The sequence below is a fragment of the Pelophylax lessonae genome (genome assembly GCF_965119305.1).
Source record: "Pelophylax lessonae genome assembly, chromosome: 4".
NCBI classification, from domain to species: domain Eukaryota; kingdom Metazoa; phylum Chordata; class Amphibia; order Anura; family Ranidae; genus Pelophylax; species Pelophylax lessonae.
In genome coordinates, this window is record NC_138771.1 from 460,576,153 (window position 1) to 460,602,947 (window position 26,795).

The 26,795-nt window shown below is 41.8% G+C and overlaps 1 protein-coding gene across 6 annotated transcripts in view; it reads left to right on the forward strand.

Annotated features, from left to right (window-relative positions):
- The first annotated feature begins 1,752 nt into the window (after positions 1 to 1,752).
- Positions 1,753 to 26,795, forward strand: part of GRIA1 (glutamate ionotropic receptor AMPA type subunit 1) — a 455,708-nt gene continuing 430,665 nt past the window's right edge. For 3 of the 6 annotated variants that reach the window (XM_082253272.1, XM_082253267.1, XM_082253269.1), the window contains exon 1: positions 1,754 to 2,394. In XM_082253272.1, coding sequence (XP_082109398.1) covers positions 2,304 to 2,394 — 91 coding nt within the window. In that variant the 5' untranslated portion in view covers positions 1,754 to 2,303. Of the gene's footprint in view, positions 2,395 to 26,795 lie in introns of all 6 variants that reach the window. The other 3 variants (XM_082253268.1, XM_082253270.1, XM_082253271.1) reach the window with 2 other exon arrangements.

The window sequence follows — 26,795 nt, forward strand, 5'->3', positions numbered from 1 at the left end:
GTCACTATTTTTTTTTTTTTTACTTACCTTTTTTACTTACCTTATGCTCACCTTTCTTCCACTTCCTCCCTATGCGGCCGCGGCCCGCACCATTACTTCCTGTCCTGCAATGTGTCCTGGAAGCTCTTACTCATCACTCCCAGAAGGCAATGGGCAGTGACATAGGCGGCCGGCCGCTCCTCTCATCGCGTTATTTGCAAAAAGGAAATGACGCAAAGATATGGAAACTGATCGCATAGTACTGCACATGCGCGAGATTTTGTGCAGCATTCTGCATACACAATGAGCTCAAACCGGGAAGAAGGGAAGACATCTATACACTGCGGCTTCGTATAACCCCAGCAAAGATGGCCACGCTCAGCAAAGGATTTTAAAAGTAAGAATTTCTGATAAATCAAAACATATAACACTATTAACTACGGGATTAGCGGATATATTAAGGGCTAAGGATCACTATTTGGGCAGTATTTAAAAAAAAAAAAACGTTTCTGAGGCCGGAACTCCTCTTTAAGTGAAGGGTTAACTTGAACTTGAATGGTAGCCATAATTTTAAGTGTTGGGTTAAATATCAGGAGATTTAGTGTTAAAATGGAGTTCCACCCAAAAGTGAAACTTCCACTTTAGGCACTCCTCACCCCCTTACATGCCACATTTGGCATGTCATTTTTTTGGAGGGGGAAGAGGGTACCTAGATTTGACAGGTACCCGCTCCCACTTCTGCTCCGGCCACCTAGGCGGTTCAAGCAGAAGTTCACCTCTTCCCCTCCCTAACTGCAATCTTCTGGGACATGTCACAGGTCCCAGAAGATTGCCCGGCCGCTGAGGAAGCGCAGAACTCGCGCATGTGCAGTGTGCACCTGGCTGTGAAGCCGCAAGCTGTGCTTGGATCATAGGACAGGTGAGTGTGTGTTCATTAAAAGTCAGCAGGTACACTTTTTGTAGATGCTGACTTTTAATAAACCTAAAAAATGACTGGTACTCCGATTTAGGCTCTATTTTAAGGAGGAGATTAAAAGTTAGGGGTTAGGTTTTTGGGGTTAGATGTTAAGAGGAGGAAAGGTGTTTGGGGTAATTGTAGAGGTTATGAAATGGGTGACTAGGTACAGGGGTTTAAATGTTAGGGCATGCCTAATAAATAGGTTAGGGCTTCCTTTCTCAACATTTTCAACACAGAGGAACCCTTGAAATACATTTCTGGTCTCGGAGAACCCCTGCTAAAAATTTAAAATCTACAACTTATGACACATTAGTGTGACAGTCAATGGGAACAATGCTCACTCTTGTCATCATTGGGAAGAATTATCCCCTTACAGATAGCTAAAAGGAACAATGGTGTCATTAAGAACTTATTAGAGAGTCAGAATCTTGGTCAAGGAACCCCTAGAAACCTCAGGAGGAACCCTAGGGCTCCACTGAACTCTGGTTGAGAAACCCTGGGTTAGGGGGTCAGAGTTTGGGCTCTTATGTTTTTTTTTTTTTGTTTTTACTGTTTTTGGTGTTAAAACTCAAAAACACCTCCAGCTTCGAGTTCTCAGTGTTAAAAAATATTGTATTGTGGAAACCAATGTACCAAGGGGTACATATATTTATAAATCCAGGATGGAAAAAGCTCAGGTAGACTAGACCATACACTTTTATATAGGGAGGGAATGTGACACCGTGACACCAGAGGGAGGAGGGGTGCCCATATTGTTAACACTCCAGGAGGGTGTGGGGGTGTATTAGGGACAGAAGGATGCTGAGATTACCCTCAGCTACAGTACATTGGCTCCTATCAGAAGGATGGAGAGAGGGGTTGGGGAATGTGAGGCAGTTGCTTGGCTACAGTAATAAAGGCACATTAGCATGATGGAGTGTAGAGAGACAGAGAGAGTGTAATGTATGTTCTAGTGTGTGTCTGGGTGAATGAGGAGGACCCTCTCTCTTTCTCTCACTGTTCAGTTAATCCTTCTGTCAGTTGATGTTAAGGCAGCATTTTAAGCATTGGATGGAGAGAGGAAGAGGCACAGATTAGCAAGGGAAGCGCAGAATCACTGGGAAGACCTGGAACAGAGAGCAAAGCTTGTTTTCAGCACCAAGGAGAGAGACACCAAAAAAAAAGAACACATAACAGCATCAACAGCTATTCCTGTGTGCTTGCTGCATCCACAGCTCGGAGCCTCAGTACAGCTTGGAAGGCCAGGGGGGGGGTGCTCATTCAGAGACTTCGAGAGGAGCTTTCCATCCTCCAGACAAGCAGCAACAAAGAATCTTTGCTTGGGAAGTAGGGCTCATCTTTCTTCTCCGCCAATGCAAAAGGAAATATGCAGTACATTTTTGCCTTCTTCTGCACCAGCTTTATAGGGGCAGTGCTTGGGGTAAATTTCCCCAATTTTCCAAATGTTATTCAGATCGGTAAGTACCTGAAGCTTGTTTTTTTTTTTTTTTTTTTTTACATTTTTATTCTTGAGGGAAAGGGGGGAGCGACTTTCGCAGCTAAAGGGTTACTGGCTTATAATGCTCCATGATATGGGTTTAAAGGGGTTCCTTGGAAATTGTGAAGGGCCACAGGCACTTGGAGATATTACAAATGTGATTTGCTTGGGGTCAATTTTCCAAACATTACTCAGATCGGTAAGTACCTGAAGCATTGTTTTTTTATTCATGAGGGGGAGGGGGGAGCAATTTTGGCAGCCAAAAGGTTACGGGCTTATAATGCTCCGTGTCACAGGTTTAAAGGGCTTTCTTGGAAATTGAGAAGGGCCACAGGCACTTGGAGCTTTTACAAATGTGAGATGATGATTCAAAGACTGGCATGCATTGTGTCTGGGGTGATGCACTCCTTCCAGCATGTTGCAAAGTTTTGTTGACCTAGGCCAGTGTGGCAACATGTGGCTCTCCAGTTGGAGTGGAACTACAAGAATTAGCCTGCTCTACCAGCTGGCACCTGCAGTTCCACCCCAGTTGCTTAGCTGCTCCTTAAAGCATTAACGCAGTGTTGAAGGCAACCATAATGTACACAGTGCAGTAACCCATGGCAACCAATGGGGTTTTAGTTGACTGCGGTAACATCGTCGAAGGGGAATTTCTGATTGGTGGGCAATTTTACTTTGCACATCGTTATTGCTTTTTGCCCTGCGTAGTGGAAGAAACCCAAATGTCTTAGTTGTGAGCAATCAGTTCCTGCTCTGTTTATCCTAATCTGTCAACATCTCATACCTTTACTCCCCTCCCTTCCCAGAGCACATTCCTACCTGACTACACTCCGCTCTGCGCAAGTCCATCCATTCTCCCCTGAACCTTTAAATTCTATTACATTCGAATAAAGCATTATTATTGTAGAATTTCAAGCTCCTTAATCACGACTCTCTTCCTCCCACCCCCACTTGCCATGCATCATTAACCCATTAGATGCTGAGGTTGGGGAGGCGTTAGCTGTTTCGGGCTCGGCGATGCTCAGCAGCTGTAGATCCTTGTCTATAGGGTCACTCATTCCCCACCATTATATAAGGAGAGGTGGAAGTGACAGCCTTTGTTCTCATTTATCAGTTCCCTTTTGATATCCCTGGGAGACATTGACCAGTATCTAGTGAAAGAGGAGAATTAATTGAATGTACACAGATGTGATCTATACCTCTAGCCAAGATGTGCCTGTGTGACATTTGCTGAGATAGGAGCACAAATATGTGCAATCTTTTCATGCTGTAAATGTTACAGTATAGATCTGTGCTGCATGGGGTATGAAATTGGCTCACATATGCGCCTGCTTTAATAATTGATACACGTATGTATATGAATGCCTATTCGTATGCATACATCAATGCATTTGTGTATATGAGCAAATCAATATCACATATCACTTACATGAATTAAGTATTATGTAAATAATTACATACTATTACATAGGAACATTGGTGTATGCTGTGGAGTCATGTATTAAGCATACAGCGGTATCTTCTTCATACGACTTTGGCATGATATTTTGTATGCAAATTAGATTTAATAGGAATATAATACCTATGTACTAACAGCACTATCCACATTTAAAATAAAAGGCCCCTTTAGAGTGTTGCATGTTAACTCATTATTGTGTCAAAAGGCCTAGACGAAATTCATTATAGCCATTACGAGATGTTTGTCTCAGTGAGAAACGCAGTTTTCTATTCTAACAAGTTGGAGTTCCTGGTTTTCCTAAACAGAATTGCTTATGATTTAATTTACTATTGGTTTATCACTTTTTAGACCTGCTGTCTCATGGTCAGCTTTCTGTCAATGAGTCTGTGAACAGACTACCTATGATCGGTGTCCATTGCATTTATACCATTACATGGGAACTGAATGCGCCACGTTGGCAGTTAAGCAAATTGTTGCTTCTGTGCATCCTGTATTTGGAAACCCAATTCCAACTGTTTTCAGTAATGAAAAAGGTACAATATACTTTATCTTGTTTATCATTCAAATAAATCCATTTAAATTGAAACTGTGACTCAAACAATATCTACGTCACATCATTTTTTTTAAGTCATGTTGTCATTGCCCAGTATTCGGCAGTGGAAAACTAGGGTTTTTGATGTGTACTATTTAAAACGTCTGCATCTGAAACAGGAAGCCATAAGAAGTCAGGGCTTTAGTTGCTGTTCCGCACCTGAGAACCAGAGATAATTATTCAAAATGGCAGCGCTCTGGGTGAATTTTTATTATATAATTTTTATCAGAAATGTGTTATTTCATCCAGTTAGGGAACTGCTGTTATTTCCCTAGATGGACTGTGTTACATTTTAATTTTAGAATTTAGGAAATTATATCATATCAGATTTGTCTAATAAAATGTATGCATATACAGTACTGTATATATATATATATATATATATATATATATATATACCTATCTATTTTCAGTATGTATGCCATCATGCGTAACTGTATTCAGTTTTCTTAAGCAAATTATTTTTTGCAAATCTATTGCAAAATGTCTTTTACCTGGAGATTTTGACAGTAATAGCACTTCCTGTTGAAAGCTGACAACGCTAAGACACTACCTCTCAATTAGTAAGCAGCGTGGTCAACCTGCACAGCAAGCTGCTTCAGCTTGCCATTGGCTTTTCCATCAGGTCTGTCAGATAGGCAATATTGGCTCACCAGGAGTTAAATTGTGAGAGTAAAAAACAATCTTACACTTTGGGTTGGGGGGGGGGGTAGAATAACCCCCTTATTTAAGACGTTGAATTTATTTTCCAAGGTGGTGGAGCAATGGTGAAAAGTATTATTGCTTTATTTTTTGCTGGAATTTTTGTTCTCGTATTAGCCACGCTGCAGTCCTCCAGCTTTCTCTATCCTCTGCCAGTCACACTGCATCAAGCTCATTGTCTACGCTGGCTTCTCATCTTAAGGGGTTTTTCTTTCCAGCCACCTGTGAGCGATAACTGAGCATAGCTCTGGGAAAGCAAATTTCCCTTTTTGCCAGAACCTTACGGGAAGTCCCTAGGTAATCCTTTTAGGATTTAACAGACCGCTTCTGGTGGGAAAGCCAGATATGGGTTTATTCACGAAGGATGTGCAAAGTGAAGTAACACATAGCAGCCAATCAAAATTACCCTTACCCTCATCTAACTACAGAACATTGATTTTTTTTTATACATTTTCTTTGCTGTTGGCCCTACCCTTCTTCCGTGAGCTTAATAGCACTGGGAAGTATAAATATACCTAAAGACATACACAAGAAAAAAGAGGCAAACATTTTATTTTTTGCCATTCTTTAAAACATTTTATTTGTATTTTATGGACTCCCAGCATCTGGGTTTGATCAGTAATGCAAAGGTAGTATGCAGGAAATGACAGCAGCCAATCAGAAATCTTATTTTGTTGATTTGAGAAAAAAGGCATTTTACACATTATCGTTGAAAAATATAAATATACCTAAAAACACACACATGTAAGGAGGCAAACCTTTTCTTTTTCGCCATTCTTTAAAAAATTTTATTTTTTTTATTTTTTTTTATGGACTCCCAGCATCTGGGGTTATTCAGTAATGCAAAGGTAGTATGCAGGAAATGACAGCAGCCAATCAGCAATCTTATTTTGTTGATTTGAGAAAGAAGGCATTTTGCACATTATCGCTGAAAAATATAAATATACCTAAAAACACACACACATGTAAGAAGACAAACCTTTTCTTTTTCGCCATTCTTTAAAACTTTTTATTTATTTATTTATTTGTTTATTTTTTTATCGACTCCCAGCATCTGGGCTTATTCAGTAATGCAAAGGCAGTATGCAGGAAATGACAGCAGCCAATCAGCGATCTTGATTTGTTGATTTGAGAAAGAAGGCATTTTGCACATTTTCGCTGAAAAATATAAATATACCTAAAAACACACACACATGTAAGGAGACAAACCTTTTCTTTTTCGCCATTCTTTAAAACTTTTTATTTATTTAATTATGGACTCCCAGCATCTGGGCTTATTCAGTAATGCAAAGGTAGTATGCAGGAAACGACAGCAGCCAATCAGCAATCTTATTTTGTTGATTTAGGAAAGAAGACATTTTGCACATTATCGCTGAAAAATCTAAATATACCTAAAAAAAAAAAACACATGTAAGGAGACAAACATTTTCTTTTTTCTTGTTCTTTAAAACGTTTTATTTTTATGGACTCCCAGCATCTGGGCTTATTCAGTAATGCAAAGGTAGTATGCAGGAAATGACAGCAGCCAATCAGCGATCTTGATTTGTTGATTTGAGAAAGAAGGCATTTTGCACATTTTTCGCTGAAAAATATAAATATACCTAAAAACACACACATGTAAGGAGGCAAACCTTTTCTTTTTCGCCATTCTTTAAAACTTTTTATTTATTTTTATTTTTTTTATGGACTCCCAGCATCTGGGCTTATTCAGTAATGCAAAGGTAGTATGCAGGAAGTGACAGCAGCCAATCAGCAATCTTATTTTGTTGATTTGAGAAAGAAGGCATTTTGCACATTATCGCTGAAAAATATAAATATACCTTAAAACATACACATGTAAGGAGGCAAGCATTTTATTTTTCTACTGTTCTTTAAAACTTTTTTTTTTTATTTTTATGGACTCCCAGCATCTGGGCTTATTCAGAAATGCAAAGGAACTATGCAGGAAATGACAGCAGCCAATCAGCAATCTTTTGTTGATCTGCAAAAGATGGCATTTTGCACATCATCACTGAAAAAATATAAATATACCTAAAGACATTCACATGTAAAGAGACAAACATTTTCTTTTTTGCCGTTCTTTAAAACGTTTTATTTTTATTTTTTTGACTCCCAGCATCTGTGCTTATTCAGTACAGCAAAGGAACTATGCAGGAAATGACAATAGCCAATCAGCAATCTTGTTTTGCTGATCTGAGAAAGAAGGCGTTTTGCACATCATCATGACTCTTTGCATGTCTTCAATAAATAATTCAGAGAGTAGCTTTTCATAGCTACCTTCTTATTAGCTATTTCAATAATGGAGTGCAAAAATGTAAGCTGATATGCAAATTCCAGCTACTGGAGTTATTACTGAAATCAGATTACTGAAGGATGACCTCTGATTGGATGTTGGGAGTTCTGAAGTAGGTATTTGCTTAAAAAGAATTACGAAGTAAGGAAAAAGAATATACAATCAATTATCCTGTTAGCAAAAAAGGCAGTTGGTAGTTTTGGTATCTGTTTTCTAAAGTGGTTAAGGCTTTTTTTTGGTCAATAAAATGTTATTAAAATAATTTAAAGTCATAGCCAACAAATGCTATGTTGCATTCCAAATTATCTTTCATTTCCTTACAATTTATCGGTATACAATGTGTCATTAAATTTTCAGTGTTCCTATTTAGTATGATATTTCTGATAGGAACAAAGATTTCCTTGTCATTGCTAATATTTTACAATAAATTACTATGGCTTTCAGCAATAGCTTGGAAACTAGCTTTCAAAAAGGAGATGTATTATTCATATTTGACAAGATACGAGGAATCGACTGTTCTCTCACTATTGGGGAATTACATCTCAAAGCAAGTTGGGAGTTGCTTAGAGGGTGCTTGGTTGATAAATGTATGTTCATTCTCCGAGCTCATCAGTAATGTTCAGATTCACAAGGATATAGTTTACAATCAATGCAACCATGGCAGCCTTATGTTGTGCCTCTTAACAAACACTGTATGTACAGAAAAATACCCGTTGATCCTGCCAGAAATCCAATAAACTCATAATTTCTCATTTGAGTTGACAACTCTGCCCCTGCTGAACTGAAATCTTAAAGCTCTACTCCAGGAAAATTGTAAACCCTCTTTCCACCTCCCTCTAACTCACGCTACAAGGATTTTTTATTTTTCTCACCTGGGGAAGCAAGGTATATTCAATCCAGGTCCCTCGCCAACACAGTTTCCAGATGTGGGGGACCCATTGATAAAAGGTGCCTGACACAGCGGGTTCTCTACAGCCCCCTGCGCTCTGCTGCTACTGCTCTTCTGGATACAGAGGGTTCCTTATGTTATGGAGAAGAGGAGAGGGATATGATGAGTTCTGTAGTCCAGCATAGAGCAATTGCACAGGATTTCAGTAATGTAACCTCAAAGCAGTTGAAATGCCCCCTACCTGCACTTCTATTACTGCACACTCTGTAAAGCATGATTATGCTGGAATTTAGGCGCACACTGTTGGAGTGACTTCACCAACACTAAAGTGTTTCATTGTTGAACATGCACACAAATTTTACATATCAAGTGGTTAATTCTTGGGAAAACACATAGGTCTGAAAAAGCCTTAACCACTTAGGCCCCGGAAGATTTTACCCCCTTCCTGACCAGGGGGTATTTTGCGATTCGGCACTGCGTGACTTTAACGGACAATTGCGCGGTCGTGCGACGCTGTACCTAAACAAATTTGACGTCCTTTTTTTCCCCACAAGCAGAGCTTTCTTTTGGTGGTATTTGATCACCTGTGCGATTTTTTGATCATGCGCTATAAACAAAAAAAGAGCATAAATTTTGCAAAAATAACAATATTTTTCACATTTTTTATATGAAATTCCCCCCCAAAAAAATGTAAAAATCTAAATGTTTTAACATTTTCGGCCAATTTGTTTTATGCTACCTATGTTTGGTAAAAAAAATCGCAAAAACCGTATTTTGATTGGTTTGCTCAAAAGTTATCATTAAGACATTGCGACGGACAGATCGGACCCTTGACTGACATTTTTGACACTTTTGGGGTTACCAGTGACATTACTGCAGAAACAGTGCTATACATATGCACTGTTACTGAAAAAATATACTGGTATTGAAGGGGTTAACTTTATTTGAGAGGTAGGGGCTGTGTGTGTCCCTAGGGGTGTGATTCTAACTGTGATTGGCTGTCTGTTGAGCTGTAGAAACAGTGATCAACGGTTCTACATAGTAGAACCGTGTGATCACAGTTTCTACACAGGGGAGAATGACAGGCGGCTTGTTTACACTAGCCGTCTGACTTTCTCCCTCTGCAGCCGCGATCGCAGAGTGACCGGCGGACATCGGGTCCGCCGGTCACACGCGCGGGGGGGTCCGTGACCACGCGGGAGCGCGCCTCCGGCGGCGCGCGCTCGCTCCCTAGACCCTCACAGGTTAGTGACGTAGATCTACGTCACTTTGCCTGTGAGGGGCTGACTGCCAACGTAAATCGTCGTTAGGCAGTCGGCAAGTGGTTAAAGGGTTGATGCACCTTGTGTAACTCTATTATACTGCCTGCCTGACTTATACTTCCCTTCCCCTTGAATTATTCAATTGACTTTCAGGCAAAGTTTACCCATTAATCTAGACCTTACCTCGCTTCAGAAGTGGCTGAGCTGGTGAAAGACCCAATAAGTTCAGAGTGAGGGATTGCCACCAGTAACATTACCCTACAAATGGATAGTATTGTTCTGAATAATTCCAGCAGTCGGCTCACTCTTTTTCCCTCTCCCACCTTCAGTTTAGCTTGATTCTGTGTGGAAAAGAAATGTGTTGATAAGACGCATTATCGAGCTTGGCTTTGGTGGAGAAAGTAATTTGTGTTTCCAGTGTAGAAGCATGTCCGCAGTAGAGGAGACATACAGATGCCCTGTGGCATACTGCCTCATGCATTATTTCATGTTTCCAGTCAACGATTGGGAAAGAAAATCACTGGCTTTTTTTTCCCGTTGCTAGTAAAAATATTTTGTTTCGGAATCTGACAGGCATTTCCTAAATTGTATGTTGATTTTTTTTTTTTTTTCATTTTTTGGATCATGTTAATTTTCTGTGAAGATATAAAATAGTTAGTGATGTACACATTTATTCTATGGTTACTTTTAATAAAAGCTAATTATCCAACCAGTGTAAATCTAAATTATGAGAGAAAAATGGGACACCAGAAGAAAACCCTCAGAAATATTGGAGGAACACCCAATATGACAGGTTGGAACTGGGCCCAGGATCTCAGAGTAAGTGCTGCAAAGCACTACACAGATTATGTGCCAGATAGATAGTTCAGTTAGATAGATAGATCTGCTGTGGTCCTAGGGCAGTGATGACGAACCTTGGCACCCCAGATGTTTTGGAACTACATTTCCCATGATGCTCATGCACTCTGCAGTGTAGTTGAGCATCATGGGAAATGTAGTTCCAAAGCATTTGGGGTGGCAAGGTTTGCCATCACTGTCCTAAGGTATATGGCAGATGGTCTAGGCCATTTTCCTACTCTGTGCTATAAGAGGTACTGTCACTGAGGACAATGCACAGCAAATGGGGGAAGTGTACGCCACTATGGCTTCCATTTGACCCTCTTGGGACTATGTATAGTACCACACTACATGCATGATGTCATCAATGATGATAGTGGCAAAGGGACTTCATCTTACTGTGTTGCTTTGTCTTTAGTAGCTAAGACATTGCCTTTTAGGTAACACCAGTAGAGAGCCCATCATGCAAATTGTCCAACTCTAAGACTGAAAAAGATTAAATGTATAAAGCAAACCCCAGTTATCTTAAAATATTCAAATTAAGGCATAATTTCAGTCTTATCTATAATCACTGTTTTTTTGTTTTTTTTTGCTTTGAATACTGTGGAGAAATACTAGTGTTGTTTGGATTCCCCCAAAGATGTGTAAGCACAGAACACAGTCTGACCTGGATGAGCGACTCAATTTCCATGGTGTGGATGGGCTGGCCGCCAGCACCTTAACAACCAATGATGCTCTAGGGCAGGATGCATGGAGTCACTTATTGCTATGGTGTTGGTGGCTAGGCTATCCACACCATGGCAGCACATAATGTTGATCTAGGGCAGTGATGGCGAACCTTGGCACCCCAGATGTTTTAGAACTACATTTCCCATGATGTTCATGCACTCTGCAGTGTAGTTGAGCATCATGGGAAATGTAGTTCCAAAACATCTGGGGTGCCAAGGTTCGCCATCACTGATCTAGGGTAAGCTGCATGTAGGACTACCCCAGCATTCAGGATAAGACATAAGTCTGCCTCTTTCAGACCTTATCTAACTCCCACCTTTTGCTGCACTACTGGAGCCAAAACATAGGGTTCTGATAAGAAGAGGGGACTGTGTGGTTGAGGGGCTCTTTGATTTGGGTTTGAAGGTTTTATGATAGAGTGATTTGGGGGTTTTTAATGGGGGGAGCTGTGTGAAGGGGGTTCTATGATGGGATGATGGGGGAACTCTATGATTAGGGGGTCCTGTAATGAGGGGACTCTGATGTGATGAGAGGAGTCTGTGACTGGGGGACTCTTTGGGGATGAGATGCCCAAATGTGTAGTGAGGGCCTCTAATTTATAGGGATCTGACTCTGATATAATGGGGGGATCTCTGATGTGATGGGGGAACTTCAGCTGTGACTATGGTTGCACCGATAACGGGATCGGTGCTGATACTAAGCATTTGCATGAGTATTAGATACCTGAAACCTGATACTTTCAGGCTCAGTTCTTTTATCATTTAAAGTTTTATTGTGTGCACCAGCAATGGCCATACAAATCCAGCACTGATATAGGGTACAATAATCATAAACTGCTACACAAACCAATAATAAAGTAAAACCATATGCTAGGCACAAAGCATATAGGGTGATGCCAAACACGGCAACAAAAAACTAAATTAGTCTGACATAAAATGCAATAGTGTAAGACACTAGAATTACCCAGAGGCTGGTGAACACAAACATATTTTCCAATAAGGCTCAGTTCTTTTATCTGTCAGCGGGATTCCCCCTCTAACAGTTGAAACTAAAAAAAAATAAAACAGCAATTAACGGTTGGTAAGGAATGGGGCCGCTGCATCCTTAAGAACCGATAAATCATTCAGCTGTCAGTGGGGTTCCCTTGTTGACAGCTGTAGTGTTAAAGAAGTCCAGCAATTGGAGCTGTCAAAAAAAAAAAATCAGCTGGGCAATGTTCATCAACAACATTGCTCAGCAGCTGAAACAATAAGATAAAAAGAAACATTGTTTCTTTTTGTATCTTTCTGTTTCTTCATCTACAGATCAAAGGGATGAACTTCGATCTGCAGATGAAGCCAGTTTAAAGCAACCGCTCAAGTAAAAAATATTTTTTTGTGTGTGTATTTTATTAAATGTTAACCCCTTATTAACCCTTAATTTACTATAAACTGCCCTAAATAGCTCCCTATTCTCTTCCATTTATGTATTTATTTTTCTTGTTCACTTTTATTTTATAAACTATTAAAAATTGAAACTTTTTTTTTTGTTTGCTTTGTACGTTAATATTTTTACACCTTTAAAATATATTTACAGGTTTCACATTGAAAAAAAGTGCAAACTTTTTTAAAAATAAATGTATTTCATTTGTAAATAAGTTTTCAATGCTTTATACCATTACTGACAGCTGAAGTGTAAACAAAACAGTTGGGGTTGGTATCGGTGAATACTAAAAAAAAAAATTATCATTACTTGTACTCATTGTAAAAAAAATGGAATCGGTGCATCCCTATTTTTACATTTTAGACTAGAATGCTTCAAAATTTTTCATACTTTAAAGGGTGCCAAAACTGAAAAAAGGATGAAAAAGCTGTATTAGAGCTCCTATAACTGCCCTCTGTTGGAGAGATTACTTCACTTCCTGCCTGATAAGAAGGTTGTCCCAAGATCGGGAGTGAGGGGAAATCCCTCTAACAGCAACACATACAGAAGTATGAATGCTTTATTTAAATTAAGTAGGGGATACTAGAACAGAGTGGCAACCAGATGCAAAGTCAGTGAGAAGAGCGATGAAAGAGACCTTAATCTGCCACTCAGGACAAAACAATAGGATCACTGTATTAGTGGGTACACTGGCAGCACATACTTTCCTTCACTCTACCACCACTCCATGCAGCTGCCAGTGGTGAAATAAATATGGACTATTTTGAGTGGATATGTGACTTGTTCTCCATTGACAGCACTGATGCTTACTAATTGGTTTGCCTGGTTAGTGGGGAGAGACTCTTTAGCCATGTGCAAGTTACATGTAATGATCTGGAGCTTTTATAGGACTTTTCTCTATTTCTGCAGTAAAGGAGTGAGAGGAAGGTAAATAAAGGTAGGCAGTTGGTGGAGTCGGCATAAACGTAACCAGTAGAAGTTTGCTCCATATGGCCAAAGCGTAGGTTTGCTCTAACAGAGAGTGAGGTCTACTTTTAGCCAAAGTGTAGGTTTGCTCTAACAGAGAGTAAGGTTTACTTTTAGCTAGAGAAATGTACAGGATAGGGAACAAATGTGGAGTTTGGTGGTCCACAACATCTTACAGATAGATAGATAAATAATTAATATGAAGATCCGTTAATTCTATAGTCAACTAGAATAATCAGGAGAGATTATCTGGTCTTGCTAGTTTATCTTTGGCCTCAGAGCCATAAGAAAAAAAGAGATTTGTCTACTCATCAGTGATTCACTGAAATTTTTTTTAAATACCTGTGTTTTAATGGCATTTGTATATTCCATTATATGGTAGATATTTCCACTGTGTTCTTTTAGGTAACCATGCTTCTTTCTCATTAACAGGGTTCAGTCTAAAGCCAGTCATAGATGGATCTAAATTTAGTTGGTTCATAAGGAATCAGCCAAATTTCAATCTATGCATGTACAAGCTGGTTATACTGAAGTCAAATGACCAGCCTGTCATCTTTTTTTTTTTTTCGTATGATCACTGCCAGCGGCTGGAGCTGCAAGCAGTGATCATTGTGTTCTGACAGCTCTGAAATCTCCCATTGTCAGAATACAATAGAGCAGCAGAAGGGATTCCCCCATCAACATTGACTGTGTTGATGAGGGAATAAAGCCATTTTCTTTCCTGTGGTTGTAGGAAAGAAAATTGCATAATGTATGGCCTGCCTAAAGCCCCGTACACACGCAACGATTATCGGCCGAACGATCGTCCGTCTTTTGTCCAGAGTTGTGTTTTGTTGGTTGGAATGTGCCTAGACTGCACACGAATTTTCTCGCCAGACAAAATTCTACTTCAGAAGTGATGTCATGTGTTGGTTTGCTTTCTTTGTGTTCTTTCTTCTCTGAGCATGCCCAGACTTGCTCATTAGATTTTTCCCTGTCGAAATCTGTACTGACTGACGGAAAATCGGCCGTTGTGTTGACGGCCAACAAAAATTTTATAGTCTGCACACCAGATTTTTTTCGGCCGAAAAGTCGGAGTCGGTTGTCGGAAGCATCATACTAACAAGCTGAAAATCAGCAGATCGGACGTTGGACGAAAATTCCCTGCCAATTTTCGACGCGTGTGTACGAGGTTTAGGCTTCTGATTGGCACTATAGCTGAATTGTTTTTTTTTTTTATGTAGTTTCCCCCCCCCCCCCATCCCATTGGATCTGCATGGGTGACTCCTGAGATGCTCTGCATAGCTGTCCATACTCTGAAGATGTGAATAAAAAAATAGTTTTTCCGGGTTAACTTTTTTCAGGAAGGAGCATTGAATGCAGGTTCACAAAAAGAATAGTATTAAGGGGATGAAATAAAGCATTATTATTTTATTTTTTATGAAAGGTGAGGATTGTCAGAATTCTAGAAGTAGAGTAGGGGGGGGGGGGAGGGTGACACAAGACAGCTGGTCTAGCATGTAGGAAATATAGGTTTAACCCTGCTCACTTAGGCCAAAAAAACAATGATGATGTTAAAAAGGGGAGATTCAATTAATGAGGATACAATTTACTCATATGTGGTCCATATAGTAAATTCTGTGGAATGTTGTGCACTATAAGGTCAACTCAATAAATTGCTTCAATAATATGTTTCTAAATGCAAACAATATAATGTCTATTAACATATTAATGAAATATCTTTGTAGAATATTGCTTCAGGGAGTACTTGATTGTCTTTAGCGATCAGGGAGAATGTTTTTTCCATGTTGGACCACAATTTTTTGCCTTCTTCTGGATCAGCTGTGTGTTTAGGGTTCAAAGGATACAAAGTTTTGTTTTCATTGTTATTTTTATTTTTTTATTTATTTATTTTGAGGGGGGTTGAACTTGACAGAAATCTGTCCTTTCAAACATATATAACGCTATATCAGGGATATGCAAACTGTGGCCCTCCAGCTGTTGCAGAACTACAAGTCCCATGAGGCATAGCAAGACTCTGACAGCCACAAGCATGACACCTAGAGGCAGAGGCATGATGGGACTTGTAGTTTTGCAACAGCTGGAGGACCACAGTTTATCTATCCCTGCGCTATATGGTCAAACTTTTATAGACACTAGGCCATCGCATTGCTAAATGAGCTGTTGGACACTTCATTCCAAAACTTTGGATATACCAGCCCTCTTTGTGGTTAATTCTGCCCTCACTTTCCTGGGAAGGCTTTCCATAGGATTTTTCAGTTTAACTGTGGGAATTTGTATCTAATCAACCAAAATAGCAGGAGGCCAAGTACTGAAATTGAACAAAAAGATCCATCCTGCAACTGGCGATCCAATTCATCTCAAAGTTGTTCAAAGTTGTCCAATTCAGCTCAAAGTTGGCCTGAGTTGAGGTCAGGTCACTCGAGTTCCACACCAAACTCATCCAAAAATGTCTTTTTTAAAGCTGGATTTGTGCACAGGGACACAGTCATGCTAGAACAGATACTAAACTATTGTCACAGGGCTGGAAGTGCACAATTGTCTTAAATGTGTTTGTATGCTGTAGTGTTAACAGAACTTTTCCCTGAAAACACATAAACTTATCATTTGGAGGGATGTCCACATACTTTTGGCCATATATGTAGATGTTATGGTCAGGTGCCCACAAGTTCGGCCTTATAGTGTATATAACTATATGATACAGTTTTTTTTTTTTTTTCGGGAGTGCTTTATTGAGAAACAAAACAATACAGGAGAGATAGTCTCATAAATAGGATACAGTGTCATACATAACAGACAAGTAACAAGACAATGAGACCCAACCATACAATGCCATGAAATGTTTAGCACATAACAGACCATGAGTCTCAGCACTAGTGACAAAAGTGACAGTTGAGGTAGGCAAGAAGAGAGAAACAAAGGAAAAATAGGGGAGAGGGGAGAGAATGGGAAGGAATGAGGGTAAAAAAAGGGAGAAGAGGGAGAAAGGGGCTAGGGGGAAAGATAGGAATAGTTAAATGTATCTTAGCCCGAAGTCCAAGGAGACTAAACTTTATCATATTTCCAGGGACAGCCTTGATTGATAGAAGTACACAGGCAAGGCAGCATTCACCATTGCTTTCCTGGAGTTCCCAGGAGGACACCACGGGGGGGGGGGGGGGGGGGGGTTGAAGAGGTCCACTTAAGAAGAAACTTTTTTTGCATATTTAAATGATAGGAAATTAGAAATTTGGTATGATGAGAACACTGCCCATCCTCATGAATCCCCAGAAGGGCCAACTCCGGGGAAGCTGAAAGGGACATTTGAAATCTAAGGTTAATTAGTTCAAAAACATCCGACCAGAATTTTGCAATACTCAAACAGTCCTAAAACATGCGCAGGTGGGACCCTGGATGAGCACTACACCAAGGACACTTTGGATCACATAACGGGTACATATTTTGGAGCCTCACAGGGGTGTAGTACACCCTATGCAAAAACTTGACTTGGATTAATTTTCCCCAGATGAAATCACCAGTTGAGGACCACCCTCCAAACAATCGACCCAGCTCTCTCTCTCCAGGGAAGGGATCATCTCTCCAATAGGATACAGTTTAATTAAAACTACATTTTGGCCTCTTGATCACAGTGTTATTTTATTTGTTATAGCTGCAATTAAAGCCTTCCTCTTCATATATAATCTCAATACTTGTTTGTACTTTTGTACCTTTATATGCAAATCTCAATAAACATACAGACATACCCCACTTTTAAGTACACAATGGGACCAGAGCATGTATGTAAAATGAAAATGTACTTAAAGTGAAGCAATACCTTTTTTAATTTCTCAATGCATGAAAATACACCAGCTCCATAGGAAATCTTGGTCAGCTTGACATGGCATTGCTCCCAAACCATGTGATAAGGACACCAAGTTTGGGGAGCATGTTAAGGGGATCCAGGACTATGACATGGTAGATTACCTAGGCAAGCTGGCCGGCCACAAAAAGGATATGATGTAGTCCTGGGTCCCCTCTCAGTGCTCCCTAAGTTTGGTATCCCTGTCACTTATGGTTTGGGAGCAGTGCCATGTCAAGCTGACCAAGATTTCCTATAGACGCCAATGTTAAAAACCAGGAGTAGTGTCATGCCAAGCTGAACAAGCTGTGTACTTACTCGCGAGTGTACGTAAAGTGAGTGTACTTAAAGCGGGTATGCCTGTACTTAAGAAAGAAAAAAAAATACATTTTGAGCCTGATCTTCAATCAATCTCATTCACTTTTTTTGGCAGGTCAGCAAATTTCTGAACATTTCTGATAGCGTTTTAAAGTGTGCAGAATATGCAACAATATTTTAATATTTGTATCTTATGTTAATCGTTAAACTACAGACAATTAAATAGCAGTCAAATACGACTGTCGACAACATTGAGCGTGCAGCCATTATTGGATTAATGAAAGATGATTTCTGATTGGTTGATTTGAACTGGTAAACTTTGCACAGTGCTTCTTGCTATACTCAAAAGGTCTATTTCTGTTCTGTAAGAGGCAGCAACATTGGCATTCTGTTGTTTGGCCAGAATAGGGTTTCTTGAAAACTGAGAAAATTGCTGAATTATTGATTATGGTGAATGTTTTCTATGAATTCGATTGATCTTAACATTCGTCATATGAATGAGCGCTACATGACAGACGCCAGAGGGAATGCTTTAATGTGCGGATATATTGCATTTAATCACTGTATAACGTGAGCATCCCAGTAAAGCAAACTGAACAGGGGGAGAGACATCCTTCTTTCGTGTCACTGCAATAGGTGCTGACATAATTCTTTGTGTTTCATATGGCCAAGTGTGGCTGGGGAAGGGCAGAATATATTGTTCAGAATCTGTTCTTATTCTTGCCACCAGAGAATTGTATAAAACCTTAAAAGACTGAATCTAAAGATATTAAATGACAAAACTGACAAATGAATGCACATGCACATATAGCTGCACAAAAATGTTACTTTTAAGGGCACGTTCACACTTATGTGCTGCCGTAACACACAGTAAAATGCCATGTTTTACAATGATTTATCGCAATCCACAGCAATGCTTACACCCCGTTTGTGGTGCGATTAATTTTAAATGTTATCTCAATGCATTAATACAGTAGCTGGCACTGCAGCGCTCCACAACACACATGTATATATCACAACTGCAGTTTTTGCTGGATAGAATAATATTTCCATATATTAAAAGGTAAAACTTGACTGGTTGTTGCTGAGAATAACTCCTATTATGAGCTCATTGTTTTTTTTTTTTCAGTGGCCCTGTCTAGGATTCATTTTGACATCAGCCCCACAATAGCGGTTATTTTGAATTAGCAGCATTAGTGAACACAGCTAGATAGATTATGGCATTTTCTCTATTAAGCCGGCCATAGACGCTTCAAAATCTCAGCCAGTTCAGCAGGAACCGGCTGAGGTTCGAACCATGAATGGCAGGCTAAATGTACTTGAGTTGATCGATTGATAAGCTTGGGTGCAACCAGCCTGCTGGATTTTACATGCAATTATTGCAAGTGGCTGTTATAGCTACTAGCAATAATTACTGTGTTATCCTGGTGGGGGGAATACAATGGCTTTCCCCATCAACACTGATTGTATCGATGAGGGAATCGAGGGATTTTCTTTCCTGCAACTCGTGGTTGCAGGAAATAAAATCGCTTAGTCTATGGCTGGCCTTGCTGTTATAAATTATAACCAGTTCTGGGCCGGAAGGATTTGCCCCCTTAATGACCAGGCAATTTTTTGCGATTCGGCACTGTGTTATTTTTAACTGACAATTGCGCGGTTGTGCGACACTGTACCTAAATAAAATTGATGTCCTTTTTTTCCCACAAATAGAGCTTTCTTTTGGTGGTATTTGATCACCTCTGCAATTTTTATTTTTTGCGCTATAAACAAATAAAGAGCGACAATTCTGGAAAAAAAACAATATTTTTCACATTCTAATATAATACATTAAAAAAAAATAATACATTCCCAGCCAGTAAAAAAAAAATAAAAATGTTTTAACATTTTAGGCCAATTTGTTTTCTGCTACATGTTTTGGGTAAAAAAAAAAAAAAAAAAAAATCGCAATAAGGGTATTTTGATTGTTTTGCTCAAAAGTTATCGCGTTTACTTACTACGGGAAAGATTTATGTCATTTTTATGGTTTTTTGTTTTTTACCAGTAATGGGGACGAGCTGAGATTTTTATAGGGACTGCGACATTGCGGAGCACAGATCAGACCCCTAACTGACATTTTTGGGGGGACCAGTGACATTACTACAGTAATCAGGGCTAAAAATATGCAGTTACTGTTAAAAAGACACTGGCAGGGAAGGGGTTAACACAGTGAGTGATCAAAGGGTTAATGTAAGCCTAGGGGAGTGTTTCTAACTGTATCAGGGTTGGGCTTTTGAAATGATCACAGAGACCTGTGATCCTATATAGAATTATCACAGGCGCTCTGTGATCATTCCAGAGAGAAGAACAGTCAGCTGTGTTTACAACAGCTGACCGTTCTTCTCTCTCAGTGGGTGCCTGTCAGCAAATGGAGTCGCCGGCCCCGTGCATCGGAGTCCCCACTGCTGAGTGGGGGTGGGAGCACGCCGCTGGTGGTGCGCGCTCGCCCCCTAACCGCAGGTGCGCAACTGACGTAGAGCTACGCCGGTTTGTGCAGGAGGGCCAGCCTGCCGCAGTAAATCTGTGGCAGGCGGTCCTTAAGTGGATAAATAAAAATACACTGTTATACTCTCTCTACTCCTATCCTGCTCCATTGGCAGTGATCAAGCAGTCTTGTCAACACCTTTTTATGCAATTCACCTGATTGGCTCCCAGTCCTGCCCCTCATTCTGCCAGGCTGCTATATAGAGGATTGCAAGAGGCTGATACCAAGTTAATTTCTTCTTCACATAAAAAAGAGTGTCCCCTACTTTATACATGTGCTCACAAACAGGAACTCAACGTATTCTAAAACATAATATATACAATAAACCAATTCCTGAATCCACTACAAATAATAACAAGTGCAAAAATAATAAGAAAGCAAGTAGAGTCCATTTAACCAACTTTTTTCAGTACTGACCATTCGTAACATGAATAAATGGAAATTAAGGTGCAAATTATAAAGGTCAAAAAGGCAGGGTCCATTTAACAGCCGGGGTGAGCTTTAATGGAGTATTGAACTTACTGCTTGAAAGTAGCCAGCTTAGGGATACACCCAGTAATGCAATACAAGAAGAGAAAAGGAAAAAACATAGTGCTCTCTCATGGGCGTCCGCAGAATTTTTTTCAGCGGGGGGCATAATTTTAAGGTCACCCATGCTCCGCCCCTTTTCAACAATGTCATGAAGGGGAGGGGCTTAGTTATTATACTTATTTTGAGTATATTCCCTTAAAGCATGTTATACAGCACAGTGCTTTGCTGTGTAATTTGGCCCCTTCTATCACCTAAAATACCTGGCTGATCCTGCCTGGCTATGTCCTCCCCTCTGTAAACTGTCCACGGTATACCATGGCTGCTGAGCCCTGACACCGTGGTCAGTTTACGTGCCTCCATCATCTGCAGCCCTCCTGTCATCCTCTGTCCTCTCTCCCCCCCCCCCCTCCCTCCCTGCCTGTCTGCTCATTTGTCAGTGCCCATCCCCCCTCTCCTGCTGCTGTAGTTTCATTTAAAGTTTCATATCCTGTCTACAGTCTGTTTAATAATCCTGTGTGCCCCTGTGTCTGTTTTTTATAAAAAAATAAGCCATTCTTTACAAGTATAGAGTGCCACTCGCCGCTCACGTGACCTGCCACCTCCCTCCTCCTCTCCTCTTCCCCTCCTCCTCTCCTCCCAACTGACATAAGTGAGGAATCCTCGGCCCCACCCGCTGCAGGCAGCTGTCAGCTGGAGAGAGGAGAGAGCCGACAGGTCACGTGAGCGGCGCTCGGCCCTCTGAAAACTGGTAAAGAACAGCTTATTTTTTTAAAACACAGACACACAGGCACACATGATTATTAAACAGAACAGACAGGATGGTATAAAGTGGCTTAACAACCACTTAAAAGGGGTAGTTTAGATTCCAAGGGGGGGCATTTAAGCAATTAAGGGAATTCCTTGGAGACCACAGGTCACCAGAACTAGTGTCCCCATTGGAACATTTCCCCTCTATTACATTTCCGGGGACAAATCAAAATTTGGGATTTTCTTTTACTTTCACTTTTAATGCTAACGGTAAACAGGACAAATAGAGAGGATGAATCTCCTTAATAGGGACATAGACTTGGCAATCAAAACGTGGCAGATATTTGAATCCCTCTCCACTCTATCCAAACCTGTAAAAAAAGTTTTGCCTTTAGTTATACTTTAAAACCATACTACATGGTAAAATGGTTCTCACACAGGGATCCTTTGCTGACTATGTCCACCAGTGATTATTGCCATTGGGGTTGATTTACTAAAACTGGAGAATGCAAAATCTGGTGCACCTGTGCATGGTAGCCAATCAGCTTCTATCTTCAGCTTGTTTAGATAAGCTTTGATAATAAAACCTGGAAGCTTATTGGTTTCTATGCAGAGCTGCACCAGATTTTGCACTCTCCAGTTTTAGAAAATCAACCCCATTAAACCGTGTGCTCAGTGAACGCAAGCAACAGTTGGTGGCTTCATTTTTTGGAGAGATGTATTATAAATGATAGTATGCATGAGGATTATTGTAGCTCACATAACTAGAACCCGTTTATTCACATAACCTGATATTGTGTACATTATCCTGAGATTTGTTTTATCATGGCCGTACAGCTGCTAGCTGCGCTGATTCCCAGCATCCCTGACTGGTTTGGAAACACTGGTTACTTTGTTGTCTTCTTCATTCCCTTAGTTGCTGACACGGTGTGACATCACCCCGTCCCTTAGGGCAACACAAAACCATGAGATTCCCGGCATCCTGGATTTATGTTGGCTTCATTCTGAAGCAAACGACTGCTGAATTACAATTTCAAATCTTGTTTTCCTTCCCGGAGTTGTCAGCTGTGTTGGATTTTTTTTTTTTCCTTTCGCTCTTCTTTTTTTCTGCTTTGTTGCCTTCAGGCCTTTGGGAAGTGTTTTCTAATGTATGCGGAGCTTGTGGATTAATGGGGTGACTGGTGTGATCAGCATTCCTAACCCTTTCAGTGTAAAATGAATGCAAAGGGATTGTAACAGTCCTCTCTGTACAAGGGTGAGGACTTTGTAGAAAGCACTGGAAGGCTAATTTATGAATTAGAGGAAAGTCTGCTCATATCTGTGTTATCTGTAGCAAGCAGTCAGACTGTAACCAGGCCTGGCTTTAAAAAAAATGGTCACATCCAGGCAGTGGCGGCTGGTGCTCAACATTTTTTTGGGGGGGCGCAAAAAGAAAAATGTAATAGGTATTGCTTTGCGGCAAAAAAGGCGGTAAAAAATTGCGTGACTTTGGGGTCATGGTACAGGCATGGCACAGGTGATGGTACAGGCATGGCACAGATGATGGTATAGGCATGGCACAGGTGATAGTATAGGCATGGCACAGGTAATGGTACAGGCATGCCACAGGTCATGGTAAGGGCATGGTACAAGTCATGGTACAGGCATGGCACAGATGATGGTATAGGCATGGCACAGGTCATGGTACAGGCATGGCACAGGTCATGATACAGGTCATGGCACAGGTCATGATACAGGTCATGGCACAGGTCATGACACAGGTCATGGCACAGGCATTGCAAAGGTCATGGTACAGGAATGTCACAGGTCATGGTAAGGGTATGGCACAGGCCATGGTAAGGGCATGGCACAGGTCATGGTAAGGGCATGGTACAGGTCATGGTAAGGGCATGTCACAGGTCATGGTAAGGGCATGGCACAGGTCATGGCACAGGCATGGCACAGGTGATAGTATAGGCATGTCACAGGTCATGGTAAGGGCATGTCACAGGTGATGGTAAGGGCATGTCACAGGTCATGGTACATGCATGTCACAGGTGATGGTATAGGCATGTCACAGGTCATGGTAAGGGCATATCACAGGTCATGGTACATGCATGTCACAGGTGAGGGTATAGGCATGTCACAGGTCATGGTAAGGGAATGGCACAGGTCATGGCACAGGTCATGGTACAGGCATGTCACAGGTCATGGCACAGGTCTTGACACAGGCATGGCACAGGTCATGGTATAGGCATGGCACAGGTCATGGTAAGGGCATGGCACAGGTCATGGTAAGGGCATGGCACAGGTCATGGTATAGGCATGTCACAGGTCATGGTAAGGGCATGGCACAGGTCATGGCACAGGCATGTGACAGGTCATGTCACAGTCACAGGTCATGTCACAGTCACAGGTCATGTCATCGCACTGCAGCGGCTTCAATCACTATGATAGGGCACCTAGAGGAGGGAGCACTTTGTATCAGTAAGTAGCTTACCTTAACTGGAGCTTGTCTTAGTGAGTACTTACCTAAGCTGGACATGGGGCACCGAGGGGAGGGGGCATTATATCCCAGTGAGACCCTGTCTTAACTGACTAGGGGGCAACCAGGGGAAGGGGCACTTTGTCTTAGTAATTAGCTTACTTAACTGGGACTTTGTCTTAGTGAGTACTTTAACTGGGCATGGGTCATCCAGGGGAAGGGACAGTTTGTCCCAGTGAGTACCTACCTTAACTGGGCATGAGTCATCCAGGGGAAGGGACACTTTGTCCTAGTGAGTACCTACCTTAACTGGGCATGGGTCATCCAGAGGAAGGGGCACTCTGTCCCAGTGCGTACATACCTTAACTGGGCATGGGGCACTGTGTCATCCAGCTGTCAGCCCCCTGCCAGGACCGAGCCTGGGTTTTATTAAGCTTGGTGCAGCATTTAGTGCTGTGTACAGTCCGCTTTTATATTTGGCCGTAAAAGAGATGAGATGGAAATGTCAGGAGGCTGAGTTCTGATGGAGGCTCACACTGACACCGGCCTCCCGGAGTCCTGCTCAATCTGCCCAGTGTGACACCACTGTGCTTCCTGCCCTAAATAATTCACCACCCAGGATACTGTGCTCTAATCGGACCCCATTCATCTCCACCATAGACAAGTGCACAGGGGCTCTGAGGGGGGGGGGGACGACGACGACAGCACAGGGTTAATGGAACATGGCGAGAAAAAAATGTCATCAATAAAACCCAGCTAAATCCTTTCTGCTGCTTACTAATAAAGCAGAGAGTTAAGTCACTTACCTGCTCTCCTGGGCTGCCTGCGAGACATTCACGGTGCTCTGCTCCTCTCCTCGAGTCCTCTTCTGGCGGCGGGAACCGGTCTGGCGGAAAGGTGACGTCCACGGCGCGTTGCTCCTCTCCTCGAGTCCTCTTGTGACGGTGGCAGGCAGGCAAACCACACCGGTCCAGTGGGAAGAAGATCGGGCGGCGACGGTGAGTGACTGGCGCACGCACCGGGACCGCCCCCAACGAAGTCAGCAGGGTCAGGATGTCCTGAATGATGATTGGTCCAGGCTGGAGTCTGGACCAATCACAGCCAGGACATCACAAAAGTGGGGAGTGTCGGGGCGCATTGCCCTGCGCCCCGATGTCCCCCAGAATGCCGCCAATCGGCGCCTCTGCCCGCCACAGGTGGGGTGAAAAACCCCACCCCCCCCCCCCCATAGCCACCACTAAGTCCGGCGCACCTAGTGGGCTAAAAATTGAATTTTCTTTTTTTAAATCTTTTTTTCTTTTCTTTTTTTTGGTGGGGGGGGGGGGGTCCCCTGCGCCCCCTATACACAGGCCACCACTGCATCCAGGCCTAGGCCTAAAGTACAGCCTGAAGCAAAAAAATGAAAATAAGCAAATGGCTTGCATGTCTAGGTAGGCAGTGTAAGCAGAAGAGATAGGGTTAAGTAAGTCCAGGATAAGTTCAGTCAGTCTTCTACCCAATTAGGGGTTTTTGTTTAGCCTGTGGGAGGGACTGATGGGGTGGTCTTGGTGAGGGCAGCACATCTTCTCAGCATTCCGTGAAGCACGTGGGGAGGAATGTTCCAACCCGCCCATCTATTGGATTTATGCTTCTGTATGGGGTCTTCATACTTTGACGGTTGAGGTCTATGGAGGCGTTAAAAAATCTGCTGTGCTTATCAGTTTAGGGGCCCATTTAAGGTATGGAGTCACCGGTGGAATGCCAGTTAATGGTGGTTTAACTGGTAGGTTAAAATTGTGAGGTATCTGCAGAATGTTGAGGTCGTCCCCGAGCCGGTGTGGTGCGGCTGGGGACCGTTTAAGTAGTTAAGCAGATACAAAGTTGATAATTGATACAAATATCGGCAAACTTCATGTTTCTTGTTATTATATTATTATTTTTTGTTCCTGTTTTAAGGAATGTTTGTTATATTTTGTTTGGTTTTAAGAAATGGCCGTTTTGGCCAAATTTTACTCCAAAGATTGTGTTTTGGCATTTTTTCTACAGAGTTGGGGTAAAGGGGGATTGGGTTGGTTAGAGGTTAAGATGAGTTTGAGGCTTACATCTGGGCTGCCTTAGTCAAGTAAGACCACTCCAAGGCCTGGCTTTAAAAAAAAAAAAAAAGGTCATATCCTGGCCTAGGCCTAAAGTCAGACCACTCCATGGCCTTGTTAAAGTGTATGTAAATCCTAACAGTTAATTTCTTGTATTTGCTTCCTTTTGATCGGTTAAGTAAACCATTAAAAGCATTTTGTTATATCTGTTTGATAAGGTCAAAAAAATACTGTCTGGAATCATCTCAGCTGATAACTTCCTGTACTCTCTGTCTGTGCTGCACTGTCATCAGTTGCACTGTTTACATTTATTTCTGTGGATTACAGACCACCATACCCATTCTGTAGTTTCGTCCTAGGCAGGGCCGGTGCTTCCACTAGGCAAACTAGGCAGCCGCCTAGGACACATTGCAACCTAGGGGCGCAGCCATGAGTTGGCACTCTCTGTCCATCATGAATGATCCTTGTGAGCTGAGGGGAGGGGGCGGCAGTGGGGGAGGAAGAATGGACAGAGGGAGATGCCAGGTGTCTGGGGCAGTGACTGAACTACCAGGCCCTGGCTTTCCACCACTGTTGGGGGGGGGGGGCCCAAGAGGCAGGAAGGGAGCCCACAGGAGTGCTGCCTGCATGATGATCCTCTTTGGCTGGAGCTGAATGGTGTAAACCCTGGGCAGGAAATGACTTTCTGCACTGAGCTGGTGGGCAACCATTCATTTCCCTGGGTCGGTATTAAGCAGGG